At 63.7% G+C, this 18,465-nt stretch overlaps 2 protein-coding genes across 6 annotated transcripts; both read left to right on the top strand.

The window, feature by feature from the left end:
* Window positions 1-333: 333 nt before the first annotated feature.
* Window positions 334-1,830, top strand: TMEM276 (transmembrane protein 276). The gene is made up of 2 exons (XM_060115771.1): window positions 334-874; window positions 1,040-1,830. Exons 1-2 carry the CDS (start codon window positions 782-784, stop codon window positions 1,523-1,525), a joined length of 579 nt encoding a protein of 192 aa, XP_059971754.1. The 5' UTR covers window positions 334-781; the 3' UTR covers window positions 1,526-1,830.
* A 966-nt stretch (window positions 1,831-2,796) lies between these two features.
* ZFTRAF1 (zinc finger TRAF-type containing 1) lies at window positions 2,797-16,809 on the top strand. Of its 5 annotated transcripts, none has more exons than XM_060115767.1 (5): window positions 2,797-3,370; window positions 11,926-12,164; window positions 12,784-12,995; window positions 14,384-14,465; window positions 14,577-14,661. In XM_060115767.1, the coding sequence occupies exons 1-4, from the start codon at window positions 2,999-3,001 to the stop codon at window positions 14,428-14,430; spliced, it is 870 nt and encodes a 289-aa protein (XP_059971750.1). In that variant the 5' UTR covers window positions 2,797-2,998; the 3' UTR covers window positions 14,431-14,465; window positions 14,577-14,661. The 5 variants fall into 5 exon arrangements, with proteins under 5 accessions (XP_059971750.1, XP_059971749.1, XP_059971748.1 ...); XM_060115766.1 differs by lacking the exons at window positions 14,384-14,465; window positions 14,577-14,661 and adding exons at window positions 13,245-13,326; window positions 13,407-14,195; XM_060115765.1 differs by lacking the exon at window positions 14,384-14,465 and having other exon boundaries at window positions 14,577-16,809.
* The last annotated feature ends 1,656 nt before the right edge of the window (window positions 16,810-18,465 follow it).

The following is an 18,465-nucleotide window of genomic DNA, read 5'->3' as shown; positions in this document are numbered from 1 at the left end:
CACTCCTTCCTCAGCCCCTCCCCTAGAAGCCCCTCCTCTCGCCACCCTTACCTCGGCCCTTCCCCTCATCGCCCCTTCCTCCAACCCCACCTCTCACTGCCCCTCCCCTCATGGCTCCTTCCTCAAGCCCCTTCCCTCCCCCCAAACCAGCGGGCGTGTCCGTCCAGTACCAAGCAGAGACCCTCCCTCCTCCTAGCCCCGCCCACTCATACAACCCAGTCTTGCTCTCCTCCACGCCCGCGACGCCCCGGCCCCGCCCCCCCCTCCGGCCGCTCTAGCCTCCGCTCCTCTCGTTGGTTGGCGCGGGGCCGTCGCACACCCGGCGCGGGAGGCGGAGCGGCAGCCAGAGGGCGGCGCGGTGGGCTGATTTGGGCCTCCGCTCGCTGCTGCGCTGGGGTCGCGCAGCTCAGCGGTCTCGGAGTGCCTGCGCCGTCGCTCTTTCCGGGCCGGGTTCCGAGGACGGCGCCTCCCCTGCGCCCCTCTCCCCCAGGCCCTGCGCCGACTTGGGTTCCAGGACACCAGAGCTAAAGCCCACCCAGTCCAGGCCCCGCACCGTCTTTTCCCGGCGGATTTAGTTTCTTCTTCCCCACGGTTGTGTCCAGTGGCCTCAGGGCTCCTGTGAGTTTCGGATGAGCCCATAACAATATTTAGAAATGGGGTTCTGGAACCTGGGAATCCTGGAGAGACACCCTTAGGGCCCCCTGTCGCCGGCTTCTACGTTCTTCTCCAAAGTTGAGGATCCCTTTCCCGTTCCCTCAAACTCACTACCGCCCGACGTGTCATGGCCCCCAGGCCAGGGCGCGAGTGGAGCTCCGCCCTGTCCCACCTGGCGCTGGGATCAGTGTCTCTGTATGCAGCCCTGAGCACTGCCCAGGTGAGTACACTGGGGCCGGGCAGGGGCGTAGCCCACTCCCAAATCCCTAGAGGGTGGTGGGAGGTAAGTGTGGGGGCCCGACTTCTGTGAGACCTTCAGACCCTTCCCTGTTTAAAGGGAGGTCCTGGCCTCTTTTCCCCACATCTCCCTTCCCTGTGTTGACAGGCAAATCGAGGGGCCGCTGCTGGCTTCCTGCTCCAGGCCCTGGCTGCTGCCACCATGCTGGCCCCAGGGCTGGGCACAGATGAAGACTGTCTTGCTGGAGCCTGGGTGGCCACTGTCATTGGCCTGCCCCTCCTGGCCTTCGATTTCCACTGGGTGAATGGGGACTGCTCCTCCGCCAACCTGCTCCTGGGAGGAGGCATGGTGCTGGCAGTGGCTGGTGAGCACCTTGGTGCTGAGGGCCGCTCTGTGGCTGGGCAGGCAGTGGTGCTCGTGGTCGCAGTGACCATCCTTATTGTGGCTGTTTTCACGACCAACACTTATGGAATGTTGGGGGGGGTGATGCTGGGCGCCGCAGGCCTCCTGAGCCGGCTGGAGGAGGACAGACTGCTGCTGCTGCCGAAGGAGGACGTCTGTCGCTGGGCCCTGGCCGGAGGCAGCTGGGCCTACCACCGGGCCCTGCACACACAGCGCCTGCAGTGGGGGTGATGGTTGGGGACAGCAAGGCGAGGCTTCTGCCCTGGCTACCACTTTCCCCTCATGGTCCTGCTCCTAGGGCCTCCTCCTCTAGGGAGAGACTCTCCTTCAACCGAAGCCAGCTTGCTGCAGAGTGACTGGTCAGGGGGCAGAGTCTGGGCACTATCTCCTTTTCTAGCGCAGTGTGAGGACTTGCCTAGACCAAAATGAGGGGGACTGGGTCCCGGGCATGTTTTGGGGCCTGATTCTGGGCAGGCCATAGTTGTGGATCCAGAGAGAGGCTTGGTCTCCAATAAACCTTAGGGATTTAGCAGGAATATGGACTCTGCCTATTCTTGAGTCGGATTGAGAGGTCCTCCAGTGAGCTTCCTAAGGCTCCCAGGGCAGCAGCTGGTTTCCCTGAGCAAAGGAAGGCAATGTGCTGGAACCAACCCTGGGGGCCTCACTCACCTTGGCCTGCCGGCACCTCTGTAAGGAGGGGCCCCTGGACTGAGAAGATACAGGAGCCCTTGTTCTCCTGGAACACCGTGGAGTTCTGAATATCCTTGCAAGGTCTGGCTGGTGGTCCTATGGGGCAGTGACCTTAACCGGCCGCCGGCTGGGGTGGGGGCAGGGGAGGGCCGTACCACAGCTGTTCCCAGAAATGTACATCCCCTCCCAGGGCTGCCTCGACCTCTACCCGTTTGCCCACCGGCCTGTGCAAGGCAAGTCCTGATTTCCTAAGACCCTCGCTTTCCTCAGCGGACCCCTCTTCAGCTCCCAACCCCAGAGTTATGAAACGGGATTGGGCAGAGCAGTGGGTTAGATTCCGGGTCCAGAGTCCTCCCTTGGGGAGTCCCAGCACTCGCGTCCTGTGGAAGCACATCTCTTCCCGCACAGGAGGGAGAGGTGGCCGGCAGTTTCTCGCTCCGGCCAGCCAGGCCAGAGCCCCGCGCACGCTAGCCTGGATGTCCGGGGACAAAGTCGCAGGCACATCTGGACGTGGGGGTCCAAGGTTGCCCTCCGTTCCGGGGCACCCAAGGCGTGTGGTCCCGAGCCGAACTGGCGGGAAGCACCGCGCTCAGCCCTGACGCCAGGACTATTCGGGCTCCAAAGATCGCCCCTCAGCGGGTCGCCCGGGGCCCCGCCCACCTAATGCAGGGGCGGGCCTTCGCGCGTCCATTGGTTCTGGCCGTCGCGCTGTCTCCCCGAGCGGCCCTCCCATTGGCCTCGCTCCGCTCACGTGACTGAGAGAACAAGGGGGCGTAGGCGGCGGCGGCGGGGGGGGCGAGCGTACAGGGAAAACAAAGATGGCGGCCGCGCCGGGGTCGGTGGCCGCGGCGGCTGCGGGGCGAAGCGCGGGCCGGACCCACTGAGGCGGCGGCGCAGGGAGCGGGGCTGCGGGGTCGCGGCGGCGGCGGCGAGAGAGCGGAGGGAACGCGCGGCGCCCCTAACCTCCAGCCGCGGGAGCGCGCCGGCACCCGCCCGCCGGGCCGGCCGGCCGCGATGTCCGGCGCCGAGGAGGCCGGCGGGGGCGGCCCGGCCGCGGGGCCTGCCGGTGCCGTGCCGGCCGGGGTCGGGGCCGGGGCCGGGGCTGGGGTCGGGGCCGGGGCCGGAGCGTCTGCGGGGCCGGCGGCGGCGCTGGGCGAGGCGGCGGGGCCCGGGATCCCAGACGAGGCGGGCCTGGCCGGCGCCCGGCAGCTGCAGGAGGCGGCGGGCGACTCCGATGCGCCGCCCAAGAAGCGGCTACGGGCGGCCGAGACGGCCGAGGCGGCGGCGGCGGCGGCGGCGGCGGGCAGCGGGAAGCTGGAGGAGCGGCTCTACTCGGTTCTGTGCTGCACGGTCTGCCTGGACCTGCCCAAGGCCTCCGTGTACCAGGTAGGGCCGCCGGCCAGACCCGGCTCGGCTCCAGCCCCGCCGCGGCCGGCCCCCGGGCACCGCGTCTCCTCGGAGGCCAGGCCCGAGCCCTGGGGCCCAGAGGTGGGACTCTGGCGCCTGTTCGGAAGCTGCTCATTCTCGTCCTCTGGGAACTTTCCTGTTTCCTGCTCTGAACCTCCTTTTTTTTCTCGTGGCTGCCCTTACTTCCTGATGGGAATCTCCTGTCTCCCACTTGGACGCCCCTTTTCTTCCCAGGTTCCCCTGTTGCCCCTTTCTCAGCACTCCTCAGCCCACCCTCAAGCTGACCCCAGAGAAAGCTGGCGACAGATGCCCGTGCCCCTCCCCACTTCTGAGCCTGCTCCGCACAGGCCTGAGCTCCCTGGGCTCCGGGAGTCCCTGGTCTTTGCTCTTCCTCAAGTGTTTCTTCTCAGTTCTTTTGCAGACACACACCCTCCAACCTGTTCTCATGCTCGTCCCGTATCCCTTTACCCTTTGGTGTGGAAGAATCCCCTTCCCTTCTCACTTCTTTTTGGAAGAAAGTTGAGAAGGGAGGGGCTCACCTCTTTGCCTTCCCCCACCCCTTCCCCTCATTCCTGGTCCGGATGAACTGCCCACATCAAGCCCCACAGCCTGGGTCTCTTCTTCAGCCCCAGCCCCCGCCCCAGCACAATCCAGTGCCTTCTGGACATGCTGTGCCTCAGGCTGGGCTCCTACCACATGCCACCTCACGCACACCAGGCCTGGCTTCCTAGGCTACCGGTGCTCCAGGAGGTCTGTTCACTTACCTTCTGTCTGAAGAGCCAGCCTGGTGGCTGGACTCAGAGTCCTTAACCCGCTCAGGGCTGCCAGAGAGGATACTTAGCCCAGGGGGTCTCACTCGTGCACCCTGTAGCAGCAGGGTCACACTCTGGTCCCAGGGTCACTGCGCAGCGTTCTGCTTTCTCCATTGTGTGTTTCTCTCCACGTCAACCCCCATCTCTGATTACCCCCACACCCCCAGCCCCTTTGAGGAATGAAACAGGGAGCTGGACATGGCCGATGAGGCCTTGTCCCCCTGCTTATGCTCAGAGTGAGGGCTGTGGTGCGAGGGCCATTTTTGTAGTAAACAGTGCAGGCTAGTCTGAATTGCCATTTCCCCAGCCTCTGAATCTCCAAATCCTTTTCCCTCTGGCATGAGTTTGCTTTGGAGGATCCCAGCGTGCCTGGGTGACGGAGGGAGAAGAGGCATTGGTGGGGAAGTGGGTTGAGTTCCTTGGGGAGAGGACACTGGCTTTCAACCCACCCTCCTGGGCTTTGGGAAGCTTCTGGTCAGAGGCCCTAGCTCAGGAATACCACAGGCCTTCTGGCCCAGTGCAAATTGGGGTAGCGCTTCTCATAACCACCTCAACCGTGGGGGTGCACCTCAGGACTTGTCCTTTCTCTGGCCTTTTTTGCTTGCCCACGACCTTTTGATCCTCCCAAAAGCACTCTTCCTTCCTTGGGCCTTGAGTGAGCGTCTAGGAAGCCAAGCCAATGGTGGGGGGGGGGGTCCCAGGGGGATTAGGGGGTTCCTCATCTCTCCTCGTGTGAGTGGGCTGGAGATGGACCTGGCATGAAAACAGGCCATGTGGTGCCGGCTCTGGGTCCACTCAGCACAGAGAGCTGCATTTCTGCCTCTGGCCGGAGCCGCTGGTGACCGGACCTCTGAGCCTGGCTGCTTCAAACCAGCCCGCACCATGCTGGGAGCTGAGCTCTGGGCCGGCAGGAGGCAGGTGGCTGAGCAGCTCTGATGGGGAATGAAGGCTCTGGGCCACCTGGCCTGTGGCCTTCCCTGTGGCCTAGTGGGCTCTGCTCAGTGGCTTCCCTGGGAACAGGCCAGCTGAGTGAGGAGAGCCCACCAACGCTGAGCTGTGAATTTTGGCACCAGCCCTGTGCCCCACCTTCATTCTTCCCAAGTGACACCCGGGCCTTGGCAGGGAGTTGATTCCTTCTATCTCTAGAGGCTGGGAGAAAGCTTTAGAGCCTGTGATCAGTGGGAAAGCCCTTGACCCTAGAAGGGTTGGCTGGAACCCTGCCACGGGTCAGAACTCGCTTTGGCTGCTGGGACACCTGCCGTGTGATGGGGGCCCATGGGGCATGGATGCACAACCATGCCCACCCTGGAGCCTGGGGTGTGAGGAGCCCGAGGGAAGGCTTCTTGGTGGCTCCCTTCTGTGTGCAGTGGTCTGCATTACCCTCACAGCCACCCTGGATGGGGATAATTACTGGGGGGGGCGGGAATCGAGATGGGCCTGGAGGCCCGCCCCATTGCCTGGTTGGCATCAGAGCTGGGTTTGCTCCCAGAATGATTTGGTCAAGGACAGCATAGGTTCCACATGCGCTGCCTTGAAATGAGGACGCAGAGCTCTGTGTGTCCCTGGTTGGGGCCCACTGCTCGCCAGCGCTTCTGGGCCTGGGCTCAGCCCCTCCACTTCTGCTGGCCGCCTTTGGTGAGTCACGTTAACGGGCTGGTGGACCTGCCTCAGGCATGTGGTATGTTCTGCTCTGTGTTCCTATAGGCAGCGTTTTGCCTGACCCCACCAGGATACGTGGTTCGGGGCAAGCACCAGCAGTGCTACACGTCTGAGGGCTGTTTCCGATGGTACCCAGTTCTGGGGTGAGAAGAAGAGCCAGTGACCATGCGGAGCCCTGCATGCTGTGCCTGGCACCGGGCAGCAGGGGCATCTCCATGGGCCTCTGGATGTGGCTGGGTGCGCAGTAACTCAAGCGCTTGCTCTCCGGCTACCAGCCCCTACCTCCGTGCCTCTGGGGAAGCCTGGGTGGTGGTGAGGGCAGACACGGGCTGCATGGTCAGGCTTGGTCACCTCCCTGATCTGAGCCCCACAGTGTCGGCTCCGCTATGGGTCCAGTACATCACACCACCTGGGTTGGGATTCTTGCTCTGGTGTCAGACCAGGGCACTCATGCAAATGGTTCTCACCGTGACCTGCGTAAGGTCAGGTCAGGTCAGGGCTACAGCTGGTACGGCAGGTGCTGGCTTTGATGTTCTCCATGTGGGTCTTAGGTGTACTCTTGATGGCTGGCCTGACGAGGTGTGCAGCCACCTTCTAGGGTCCTGGGTGGGCACGGCAGCGGGCAACCAGGTAGGGGTAGGAGGGCCGGGGATGCAGCAGTGACGTGCACATAGGAGCTCTGTGTTGGAGCCTGCATCGGGCAGCTGTGCTGACCTGCTCGGAATGCAGCCCTGTGGCCCCAGGGCAATGTGACCTGGGTCGTCTGCCTTCTTTGGGGGAAACACAGCCTCAGTGGGTGGTGCCTGGATCGTTGCAGCCACAACCTGATCCCTGACCCCATCTGGGACTCTCCTCCAGCCCTTCACACAGGTGGACCTGGCCCTGACCCCGCTAATGTCAGCTGAGGCCCTGAGCCGTAGATCAACATCCGGAGGGAGGGGCCGCAGAGTTCTCCCACCCCAACTTGCTTCTCAGCCAGGAAAGCTCCTGCGACCCCCACTGGGGTGGAGGAGTAGTCAGGGGGCCTTTGTCGCGGTATGTGGCACCAACTGGCCTGTGCCCACTGCTCCTGCCTCAGACCTGGGCCCCGCCCCGTCAGCCCATTGCTCTCATGGCCCTGCTGCCTGGGTGCCCTCTCCCGTCCCTGCCCCTGCCCACTCCTGCTCCGCGTGGGCCCCACGCGGCAGCACCTCTGCCCCGAGGTTGTCTTCTCTCCCTGCCACAGGGTGCCTCTCCCATCCCACCTGCCGGGGCACTTGACACCATGTGTCCTGTGGGAGGATTGAGGGTGTCCTGCTGCGCGTCCTGTCCCCGCCAGGACTCGGCTCAGCCCACTTGGCTTGGTTACCTCGTTGGCAGCCATGTGGGTAAAAGGCCCAGGAAGCAGGGGTGGCTCCATCTCTGCTTGCGTCCTGGCCAATGTGGGTGCCCGCCTTGGGGAGCTTCCAAGTGCGCTGTCTTGGCATCTGTCGACCTGCCTGGTGCTGCAGACTCTGTTCAAGGTGATGTTTAAGGAATGTCCAATGGGGCTGCCCACCCACATGGCCTGGGACCCTCTTCCCCAGCTCCAAGACTATGGCCGGCTCATGCTTTGAGAAAAAAGCTTTGAAAATACATCTGCTTAGCTATCCAAGACAAGGGCAGAGGGAAGAGCAAGTTTCTGGTCTCTGACTAGATGAGAAATTGTGCTTTTTGTAGTGGTTGTTTGTCATTTGAGTTACCTTTTGATCCAGGCAGCACTTGAGTTCTGAGCAAGAGCCTGACTGCAGGTTTGACTGGTCCCCACCCAAGTCCCCGAGTCTCTGGGTGGTGTGACATCAGGAACTGCTGGCCCAGAACTTCAAACCCAAAACCTGGTGGAAGGTTGCAGTCCTGGCTTCCCCTGAGACACTTGTGTGTCTCAGACCCTGCATGGTCACTTCCGGGCCCCTTGATGAAAGAGGTCAAGGAAGCCTCAGGCCGAGTGTGCAGGGGTGTGGGGTGCCGTGAGGCCCTGCTGGGCCTGGTGAAGGGGGGCCTCCAGCTGGGCTGAGGGGCACTTTGGGGGTGGGTACCCTCCGCTGTGCTTTGGAGATTGGGCTGCTCACATGAGTCTGGGTGCTGAGCCTTCCTTTGGTGGTAAAGAGCGGAGTTTGGGGGGCACCCCACGGTGTGAGGGGACTGTGGACTCCAGGCCTAAAAGGCCTACTGGTTGAGGACTTGGCCCCCAGAAGCTGGGGGGCATTTTCTAAGACCTGCTTTTGTCCCAAGACTCAGGGGCCAGGACTCTTCCTCAGGAGTCCAGACGGTTCCTTCAGCTCCCCAGGGGGAAGCTGGTTCAGATAGAGGCCCCGGCCTGCATGGCCAGGGTGCACTGGGCAGGCAGGGGGAGGGGCTGCTGGGCAATGTCCTGGGGGCAGGGACAAATGTCCACTTTTGGGCCATTGCAGAGGGGCTTGGGCTGGGGCACAACTTGGTGGGGTTGGGGAACCCAGGGTTAAGGGGGGTTTGTTGAAATCCAGGCTTGTGCCTGGAGTCCTTCCTGAGGCTTCCGGGCAGGGGCTGCGTGAGGGGCTAGCTGGATTGTGCTGGGTGATGACTGTGGTGCCAGGCGTTAGTTCTCTGGCCACTGTGTGTCGCACCTGTGGCCCTGTCCTATCTCTTCAGCACGTCATAAGGCCAGTCCTGTCCTTGTTGCCTTTTTGTTTTTTTCCAGCTATGCCGTGCGGCATGCGGAATCTTAGTTCCCCGACCAGGGATCGAACCCGTGCCCCCTGCAGTAGAAGCGTAGACTGCCAGGGAAGTCCCCTTGTTGTCTTTTTTTTTTTTTTTTTTAATTTGGTTGGGCTGGGTCTTAGTTGTGGCAGGTGGGCTCCTTAGTTGTGGTTTGTGGGCTCCTTAGTTGTGGCTCGCCGGCTCCTTAGTTGAAGCACATGGGCTCCTTAGTTGCAGCTCACGGTCTCCTTTGCTGTGGCATGCTAACTCTTAGTTGCAGCATGCGTGTGGGATCTAGTTCCCTGACCCAGGCTCCCTGCGTTGGGAGCGCAGAGTCTTATCCACTGCGCTATCGGGGAAGTACCTCCCCACCCCCTGCTGTCTTTTGTGCCTGAGAAAATTGAGGCCCAGAGAAGGATGTGACCAGCCTCAGAGCACACTGCTGGTGACCTGTGGGATCTGGCCAGCATCTGTCCTGGGAGGACCTGGGAGGCCCTGGGTCGTGGAGCCCCCTCCGTAGCCTTCCCTGTCTCTAGGGTCTTCCTGGCAGGTGGTGGGAAGGCAGCCCATCCTGGGCACTGCAGGAACTGCTCCTTGGAACTGTCCAAGCTCTCAGGGGCTTGGCCCTGGCACGTAGCGTGGGGCACTCCGACTGCCCTGGCTTCTGCTGTCCGTCAGAGGCTTGGCGTATGGCCAACGCTGTGCTGAGCCCTCTGGGGCCCAGCTTCTGGATGGGCAAATTGGGGCAGGTACAGTCCAGCTCGACCACCGCAGAGGCCCTGGGCCAGGCCTGCGTGCAGAGTTGGGTCTTGCTCTGGAGGCCGAGGGGGAGCCTGGCTGGTGGGGAGGGCTCCGGAGCATGGTGACTAGCCTGCTGTGGACAGACTGCCTGGGCTGGGTAGGTGCTGGGGCCAAGGCTGGCCACCTGGTGTCCACCCAGAGAACATACCTTGGGTAGCCGGTAAGGGACTAGCCACGTGTGGACGTTGGCTTGTCCCTTGGCAGGCCGGCAGCACTTGGAGTGTCTTGCTGGTTAGCCGCATTCCGATTCAGAGCTGAGCTGTTAGGGCTGGAGGGGCAGCGCCCCCGCCTCCCCAGAGCCCAACAGAGGGCAGGTGCCCTAGTACCTGAGCCTGTTTTGGTCTGGAGGCTCCGGGAGGGTGGGGTGGGGACTGGCCCTGGAGCCTGGGAACTCCTGCGGCCCCCAGGTTCTGAGGAAAGGCCTGCCAGAGGGGTGCGCAGGTCACCCCCTCTGCTCCAGAGCAGTGGGTTTTCAGGGCAGCGCTGGGAGTGAGCCGTCACACAGTTGGCAGCCGCGGATCCCTCAGGAAGTCCCAGGACTCCATCCCGAGTCTCTCGCCTGCAGGCCTACGCCCTGGCTGGGCCACCGGAGACAGAGGAGAAGCCAGCTGAGCTGGGCCCAGCAGTGGCTGTTGTTCTCTGCTGAGGCCGCGGGCCTTGCCTTGGGGCGTCTAGAACTAGAGCTGGCCACACAGAGTAGTGTGGGGTCCCCAGGCCTTCCTGGCTTCCTCACTGGGGTGCTAGGCAGCAGCTGGGACTTCAGCAAGCCCGGTGCTGCCTGGTCTGGCCTCACTTCCGGGGGCCCTGCAGCTTCCTCCTCCCGTGACTGATTGGTCAGGTTGCCATGTACTGCTTCCTCTCTGCCTTCTAGAAGCCACAGCGATCCTCTCCCTGGGGCTGTGGCACGGTGAAGCCAGGCCCTCTTGGGCTCCGGCCCTTGGCGGGGCTTTGAGGACACGTGTGACCTGGGCTCTTGGTCTGGGCTTCCCACAGGGTGGCAGCAGGCTATGGTGCCGTGTCCCCCCACCCTCTCCTCCACTCATCGCGTCTCTGGCTTCTCCACTGACCCTGGGCAGTGGACGGGGCAGACTGCTTTTCCGCCCTGGCCGCTCTCGGGACCAGCCTTGCTCCACAACCCCCAGCCAGGCTGTGTGTCCAGAGCAGGCGCTGGCCGGCCCTTGCCGGCCCCCTCCTCGTCTCGCACATCTTAACTTTTGACCTGACTTAGAAATTGAGACTTGAGTGCAGCTGATCTAGGGTGTTTGTGTGGACCTGGATCCTGTGACTGAGGCCTTTGTCCCCGGCCCCACCGTCGGTCCTCAGCGCGTAGGTCCCATCACTCACTGGACCCCAAGCACGACCCGCAGGCGCTAAGAGCTCACTCAGCCTCTTGCAGCCCTCAGCTCAGGGTGCACGGACCCGTGGTGTTTACCGAGGACCCCATCGTGTGCAGGCGTGGCTTGGCAGTGGCCCTGTAAGTCCCTCTACCACACTGGATCCCAGTCACAAAAGGGTCCTGGGCCCCAAGGAAGCCTGTGGAAGCACTGCCTGCCCATTTGCCCTCAGCCACTGGGCGTCTCCCAGTGGAGACAGGTGCCCTCGGGGCGGGGGGGCCCACACTCCCACCAGTGTTCCCCGGGCTCCAAGACCGCCGTGTCTGCCCTGGAGGACACAGCTTGTCTGCTCTGGCACCTCTGGCTCCCTTGTGGGCCTCTCCTCCCCCACCCCCGTGAGCCCCTGCAGGCCCAGGCCCATAGCCTGCCGTGTGTCTCAAGGGCACCAGGTGGGTGCTCAGGAGGCGTGTGGAGCCAGTGAGGGAGCCGAGGTGGCGGAGCCAGCAGCCCCCTCTCCACACGCCAGGACCCCCGGCAGGGAGGGGCAGGTTGCCGACGGCATCACCTGCGCCTTGGATCCACAGGCTCAGCCAGGGAGGGGCCTGGCTCCTAGGCCCAAAGCCAGCAACGCTCCTGCAGGCGCACACTGCCCACGTGCCCTGTCCTGGGCCAAGCGGGCCTCCCCTCCTGCCACGGCTCTGTGCCACCGGCCCTTGGGAAGGTCCTCTCCAGGTAGCCAGCCCCACCGGGCGGGTGGCAGCTGCCTCCTCACCTGTGCGGGCCCAGGAGGCTGGAGTGGCGGGGCCAGGCTAAGGGTGCAGCTGCCTTGGCGTGGGCAGCTGGCCGAGAGCCCGCGTTCCGTGGGCGTCCCTGAATCAGGCCCTGTGGTGGACTCTGGGGACAGTCTCCAGCCCCTGGATGGGAAAAGCTCCCATGTGGCCCACCCAGTGCCCGCCAGCGGGCCACCACAGTGAAGAGCCCGAACCTCTGCTGCCAGTGAGGGCCACCGCGAGACCCGTCCTCTCCATGGGGACCCTGCCGGCCGCGTGCACAGGTCTCCGGGAGGACAGCCTGGCCCTCCCTCGGGAGTGGGAGTGGCAGCCTGTGCTTGGCGGGCAGCAGCCTGCCCGCGGCCCCGGCACCGCAGCCCCTGGGAGGGGCCGGCAACGGGGCGGGCGCGCGCCTGCGCGCTCCCGCAGGTCCGTGAGCTTCATCTCCCTTTCCTTCTCCGCAGTGCACTAACGGTCACTTGATGTGCGCTGGCTGTTTTATCCACCTACTAGCAGATGCCCGTCTGAAGGAGGAGCAAGCCACGTGCCCCAACTGCCGCTGCGAGATCAGCAAGAGCCTCTGCTGCCGCAACCTGGCCGTGGAGAAGGCCGTGAGCGAGCTGCCCTCCGAGTGCGGCTTCTGCCTGTGCCAGTTCCCCCGCTCCCTCCTGGAGAGGCACCAGAAGGAGGAGTGCCAGGACAGGTGAGCACCTGGGCGGGCTGGCCTGCCTGCCGGGGGCCTGGCCCCACACACGCCGCCCGGCGGCGGCCTCGCAGGCCCGGGTTAGTGCAAAGCCGCTCGGGGCCCAGGCCGTGGAGGGGGCTGGCAGGAGGCTCCACAGACTTGGGGGGCTTAGATCTGCAACCGGAAGCGTCTGAACGTTACCCTGGCCCTCCAGGGTTCCTTGTGGCTGTGTGGTGGCTTCTTTCTTAGAGACTGTCCGTGGTGCCCCCGGGCCAGGAAAGCGTGGCCAGCACGGAGGCTCTGGGAGCACAGCATGATGGTGGCGCTAGCACCCCAATCCCCCGCTCCAGGGGGCCAGGCTGCCGAGCCTCCCCTGCAGTGAAGCCATGCGGGGCCCAGGACCGTTGTGGAGAGAGGCCCCATGGCAGTGGGTGTAGGGGGCGTGCACACGCACAGCTCACACATGCCCTGCTCCTCCTCAGGCTCTCATGCACTCTCACCCCTTCCTGAGGGCCGGCACGTGGGGGCTGTGTCCTTCAGGGACAGTGGTTTGTGTGAGCAGGGCTGGTTGGAGGCCCCCTGGCACAGCCGCCTTCCACAGGGCGCGGGTGTGACCGCAGTGCTGGCCTCCTCCCAGGGTGACGCAGTGCAAGTACAAGCGTATCGGCTGCCCATGGCACGGCCCTTTCCACGAGCTGACAGTGCACGAGGCCGCGTGTGCCCACCCAACCAAGACGGGCAATGAGCTGATGGAGATCCTGGACGAGATGGACCAGAGCCACCGCAAGGAGATGCAGCTCTACAACAGCATCTTCAGCCTGCTCAGCTTCGAGAAGATCGGCTACACAGGTGAGGCGCCCCGCTGCCCACTGCATGCCACACAGGCTGGGGCTGGGGCCGGCGGCCAGGAGCCGGGGGAGCCATGGGGTCTGGGCAGTGGCACAGGCTGCACCAGATGGCCAGGCTCTGGACTCCTGGTGAACGGGAGGACATCTACGGGAGAAGAGGGGCCGGAGGCTGAGCCGGGGAGGGGCCGGGCAGGACCCTGGGGGCACCTGCATGGCTCTCACAGAGGCCCTCCCCACCTGTCCTCCCCAGCCCGGCCCTGCTACCCCAGCAGAGTGGTGTCCTCACCGTGTGGGGCTGCACAACCTTGGGACAGTTGGGGTCTAACCAGAAGGTGGGTGTGTCTTGGGGGGGTCGGGGGGCTGAGGGCCTGCCCTGCGGAGCCAGGGGCAAGAAGAGCACCCGTCGTGTCAGGTCCTCCCTGCAGGCGGTTACCGCAGGGGCCACGGGCTTCCTGAGGCCAGCGAGAAGATGGTCAGGGCCGGGGCTCCTGAACGAGCTGAGGGTGCCTGACTCAAACTGCAGAGCTGGGAGTGGATGCCCAGGGATGGGCAGGCTGGACTGCGCTCAGGCCCACTGGATCTCTTGGGCTCTCCTGGCCACCGCCACTGCCTTTGGACACTCTGGGGAGCAGAAGTCAGGCCAGAGCCTGGTCTAGACACAGAGAATAGCAAGAAGCCCCTGCTGTCGCTGGAGCTGCTGGGGGTACTCTGGCCCTATACTGCCCGGCCCACGCCAGGCGGCCGGCTCAGAGCATCAAGGGCAGTCACAGGCAGCCAGTCAGAATGTGCTGCCTGGACTGGACCTGGCTAGGTGGAGGCCCGGAAGGCCGAGGGCCGGGGTCTCAGCAGGAGAAGACCAGGCCGCTGGTTAGTCGTAGCCTCAGCTGCCCCGGTGGGCACCGTGTCACAGACAGTCCAGGCCAGGCCTGGAGAGTCTGGGTGGACCGAGGCGCCGTGACTGCAGCCGTGGCCGGGCAGGGAGGACTGGCCGCCTCTGTGGAGGGACTCGCCAGCCGTGGGCCACGGGCTCTGCCAAGAGGACTGTGTGATGGCAGCCGCCCACTCACCGATGGGCCCTTCGGCCGGCCGGCAGAGCCCAGCACCAGCCACGCGACGGCACGCTGCCTCGAGGCCCGACACACCAGCCCGGCCGCCGGCTTTTCTGGCAGCTCTGTATCGGAACCAATAAAGTACACTTGTTCACAGAACTGCATCCTGTCTGTGTGTCTGCTTACCCCGGCCCCCTGGGCGGGGCCTCTCCCTCTGCTGGGCCCCGGGGAAGGGTGAGGAGGGAGGCCTCGCCTGACCTGGGGGTCAGGCGGGGCTGGCCGTTCACCTCTCGCAGCCTCTGGACTCCTTGCCGCTAATGCGTGTCACTTCTGTTCGTAGTTTCCCCAAAGCTTGCGTGCGCCTCCGTTTGCCATAATTGCGTTTGATTTGCCTTGTGACAAGTAGAGCCCGCTGTGTCCTGGTAAGTTGCCTTCCTCCCTGGCCGAGCCTGTGTCCTCGGCCGGCTGGGAAGGCGCTGCCCCTGGCCCTGCCTGCTCTGACCGCCGGCTCCCCGGCCTGTCTGTCTCCACAGAGGTCCAGTTCCGGCCGTACCGCACGGACGACTTCATCACGCGCCTGTACTATGAGACGCCGCGGTTCACGGTGCTGAACCAGACGTGGGTCCTGAAGGCGCGCGTGAACGACTCGGAGCGCAACCCCAACCTGTCGTGCAAGCGCACGCTGTCCTTCCAGCTGCTCCTCAAAAGCAAGGTCACGGCGCCCCTCGAGTGCTCCTTCCTGCTGCTCAAGGGCCCGTACGACGACGTGAAGATCAGCCCCGTCATCTACCACTTCGTCTTCACCAACGAGAGCAACGAGACGGACTACGTGCCGCTGCCCATCGTCGACTCCGTGGAGTGCAACAAGCTGCTGGCCGCCAAGAACATCAACCTGCGGCTCTTCCTGTTCCAGATACAGAAGTAGGCAGCCCCGTGGCGCTGCCCACACCTGCCCGGCAGCGGCTTCACGGCGCCAGCGCCCGTCTCAGCCAAGAAGGAGAAGGAACAGAAGCGAACACTGGGACGTCTGCATGCGTGTGCGAAGGTGGGAGCGCCCCCCTCGCCCTCTGCCCCACCTCCCCTGTCCCGAGCGCCGGAGGCCGGGCCACCGCAGAGGAGACGCTGCTCGGGGACCCAAGGGGCACGGCGCAGCACGGCAGCCTGGCCCCGGCCCCTACGGCGCAGCGGGCCACACGCCTGCTCTGGGCCGCACACGGGGCTGCGCACGGCCCCTGGGCCGGGCTCGGGGGCGCTGACCTCAGACGGCATATTTGATTGCAATTAAAAAGGCACCCTTGTTTCCTACTTTCTGTTTTGTTCGAGGGGAAGGCGTGGCTATAATTGGACAGAATGGGGTCTTCGGTTTGGCCAAGGGTCAGAGCCCGCCCACCCCCGTGACTGCACCTTCACGTGCCCCGCCCCAGGAGAGACTTGGAGTAGCTGCCCCCTCTGTCACAGGCCTGGGCAGGGCAACGGGCGGGGTTGGGGCTCTCACTAGCCCAGCACATCCCACCCCCAGCCGCTCCAGGGAGGCAGGACTTGGCCACCAGGGCTCAGCAGACTTTTCGGAATGCAGGGTGATTTTCTGTCTCTTCCCAGGGAAAAAATTAAACCCTTTACAGGCTCTTCTACAAGTTATGCACATTTAGCAAGAGAGAATCTATCTTCTGTATTCAGCTTTAAGGACTCAGTGTCCCCAGGCTGTGAGAAGAGTTCTGGGGTCCACCGGCGGTGATTAGTCCTGGCTGTGTGAGGGTCTGAGGGGTCCAGCTGCCCCCATGCTGCTCTCAGGGACCAGCTGCTGGCCCTGCATCCAGGGCTCTGCGTGGAAGTCAGCGCTGGGCAGTGTGGTTTCTCACCCGAGGGAGGTGGGGCCCCCCGAGGTCCTGCAGTCCTGCCCCAGAGCTGCGGTGAGCAGGCCCGAATGCAGGCCTCACAGCGAGAAGGAGCCCTGCCTGGGGATCCCGGGACCCTGGGACCTACTGGGAAAGGGAGAGCTCGGGCCCCTGCTTAGGAGACAAGGCTCTTCTGCAATAGTTTCTCGTTGCTTCAATACCAAAGAACGGTTTGCTTCGCCCCCAGCCAGGCCCCCCCCCCCCCGCTCGGAGCAGACCCTGCCGGCCTGGCCCCCTATTGCCCAGGCCCTGCAGGCTCAGTGGGCAGGGCCGCCCTGGCCTGTCTCTGGGGGCTCCTTTCTCTCCTGGCCCTCGAGGTGGGGAGCTGAGAAGGGGAGTGAAGGAGCTATGGGGTACAGCTCGAGCCTCAGCCAGTTGCTAGTGGACGAAGCAGCCCTCCCAGGCTGGCGGGTCCCCTGTTCCCCACCCAGGGCATGGGGCTGGCGGGGGTCCCATCCTACAAGGCCGACTCAGCCTGGCTTGCCCTCCACAAAGAAAGACCCCACCCCAGCCCCAGCCCATCCTTGTGGGCCTCTGACCCAGGCACACCCTGGTGTTGTCCCACTGCCCTCAGGGGCTGCCCCTGCCTGCCTGTGGGCGCAGAGGATGACATTCACGTCAACACGGGCCAGGTCTCCTGTGTATGGATGGTGCCCTGTCACCCTATTGGGTCTCTTGGGGATGGACACTCTCTCTGTCAATTCCAATGTGATCATATTGTGAGGGGGGCTGGGACAGGGGTGGGTTTGCCTGGTCCGTGTGTGTCTGGGTGCCTGTGTGAGACTGAAGAAGCAGAGGGGCGGGCCCCCCGGCAGCTCTTCTGGGTGGGGCAGGTGAAGGTGTGTGGCTGCCACAGAGGGCCAGGCAGGAGAAGGGCAAAACCAGGGCTGGGCTAGCAGACCTGGTCGGGGGGGCGGGTACAGGAGGGGCTGGGCTCTGCGGCACCAGGGTCAGAGTTCCAGCTGCTGGAACACACAGCTGGGGGCACATGGCCCTCGAGTTCCAGCTGCCGAAGTGAGTGCGTGGGAGTGGGTTGGCACCCAGGCGAGGCCCTCCCTGTAGGGGTGTGGGTGGGTCTGCGGGGGCCCAAGAAGACTGCTAACCCACCAATATGGCCCCGCCCAATGACAGTCATCTCAGCAGCTGAGCCTTACAGCCAGGTGGAGCCAGGCACTTCTGGGACATTGCAGTGTGCTCTTGGCCATCGCTGGAGGCTGGCGCCATAAACCTCCTTGTGTCATCTCACTGGGAGTCACTGGTTGACTGGAGGATGTCCCAGTCCTGTCGTAAGAAAGGAGAAGACACCAGCAGTCTGTCTCCAGGATCCCGGTCCACCTTGGCATCCTGAGCTGGCGAGGGTTGGGGGAGGCCTGAGGGCACAGGTCGAGCCAGCCCCCCTTCCCTTCTCTCACCCCCACACTTCCCTTTAAGCACTACATCTCTCAGTACGCCCAAAGTGAGACATTTACAAAAATAATAAAAATAATTTTTTAAAGAGAGGAGTGAAGAGGTGTTTTTACCGCTGTCGGAAACGACTTAACATGTTATGTTGCTTTTGTGGTCTGTGTTCTCTTTGGATATTTCTGTATGTAACTACAGTTTTTAAAAAGGTCCAAACCAAGTTTTGTTTGTATTTCCTTACAAGAAGACAGCCTCATGGATGGGCTTCCCTGGGCTCTGATAGCCTCCCAGCCAGGGGTCAGCTGCTGGCCCCCAGCCTGCGGCCTCCCCACCCCAGGCCTTCAGCTCTTGCTGGCATTCTCATATGCGCATTCCTGTCTGATCAGTGGGGAATCCAAGGCTAGAGAAGTTGGGTCCTCTCTGAAGGGAGATCAGGCCCCAGGACCTGGGCTGTCCTGGGAATGCTGGCGCTGGAGGGGGAAAGGCTCTCGGGGGAGGTGCCGTCCCACCCGTTCTGCTGAGACAGTCTCTGTTTCCCTGGCTCGGCTCCCCCATGCCCACCCTGCCTCTCACTGTGCCCCTTGCACCTCACCAGCCTGCCTGCCAGCCAAGCAGCCACCTTGGTTTCAAGGCCTCCTGTCCTGTCTCCTGGGATCCCACGTTGGAGGGAGGGGGAGAGAGCCCCACACCCTTCAGGAGGCAAAGAGGAGGCGTTCCTGCTGCTCCTCAAGCTCAGCCTCGCCCTCACCCCTGCAGCCTTCCCTGGACCTGGGGACCAGCCACCCTGCACATCGCTCCCTCCCGGGTTCCCCTTTGGGTCTGTTTCCATTTCCATAGGAAATGAAACTGCCCATCTCCCACTCCTTCCGGGCCTCCTCTGGGGACTTTGGGGCGCGAGCCCTGGTACCTAGGGCCCAGGGCCGCGCGGCAGGGTGGGGACTGAGAGCCCCGAGGCCCCGCAGGTATTTGGTTCTCCAGGCAGGGGTGGGGGGAAAGGACGGGTATTTAGAGGTCCCCAGGCTCCCCACGCCCCCGATCTTCTGCAGCTGAGAGGTTGGTCACAGCGCTCCGAGCCCGGATCCTGCTCCCTTTACCTCTCAGCACAAGACGGTTTTGCAGTTTTAAC

The sequence above is a fragment of the Mesoplodon densirostris genome, chromosome 13 (genome assembly GCF_025265405.1).
Source record: "Mesoplodon densirostris isolate mMesDen1 chromosome 13, mMesDen1 primary haplotype, whole genome shotgun sequence".
Taxonomy (NCBI): Eukaryota; Metazoa; Chordata; class Mammalia; order Artiodactyla; family Ziphiidae; genus Mesoplodon; species Mesoplodon densirostris.
The sequence above is the reverse complement of the archived record's forward strand: the minus strand, read 5'-3'. Positions and strand labels throughout refer to the sequence as shown.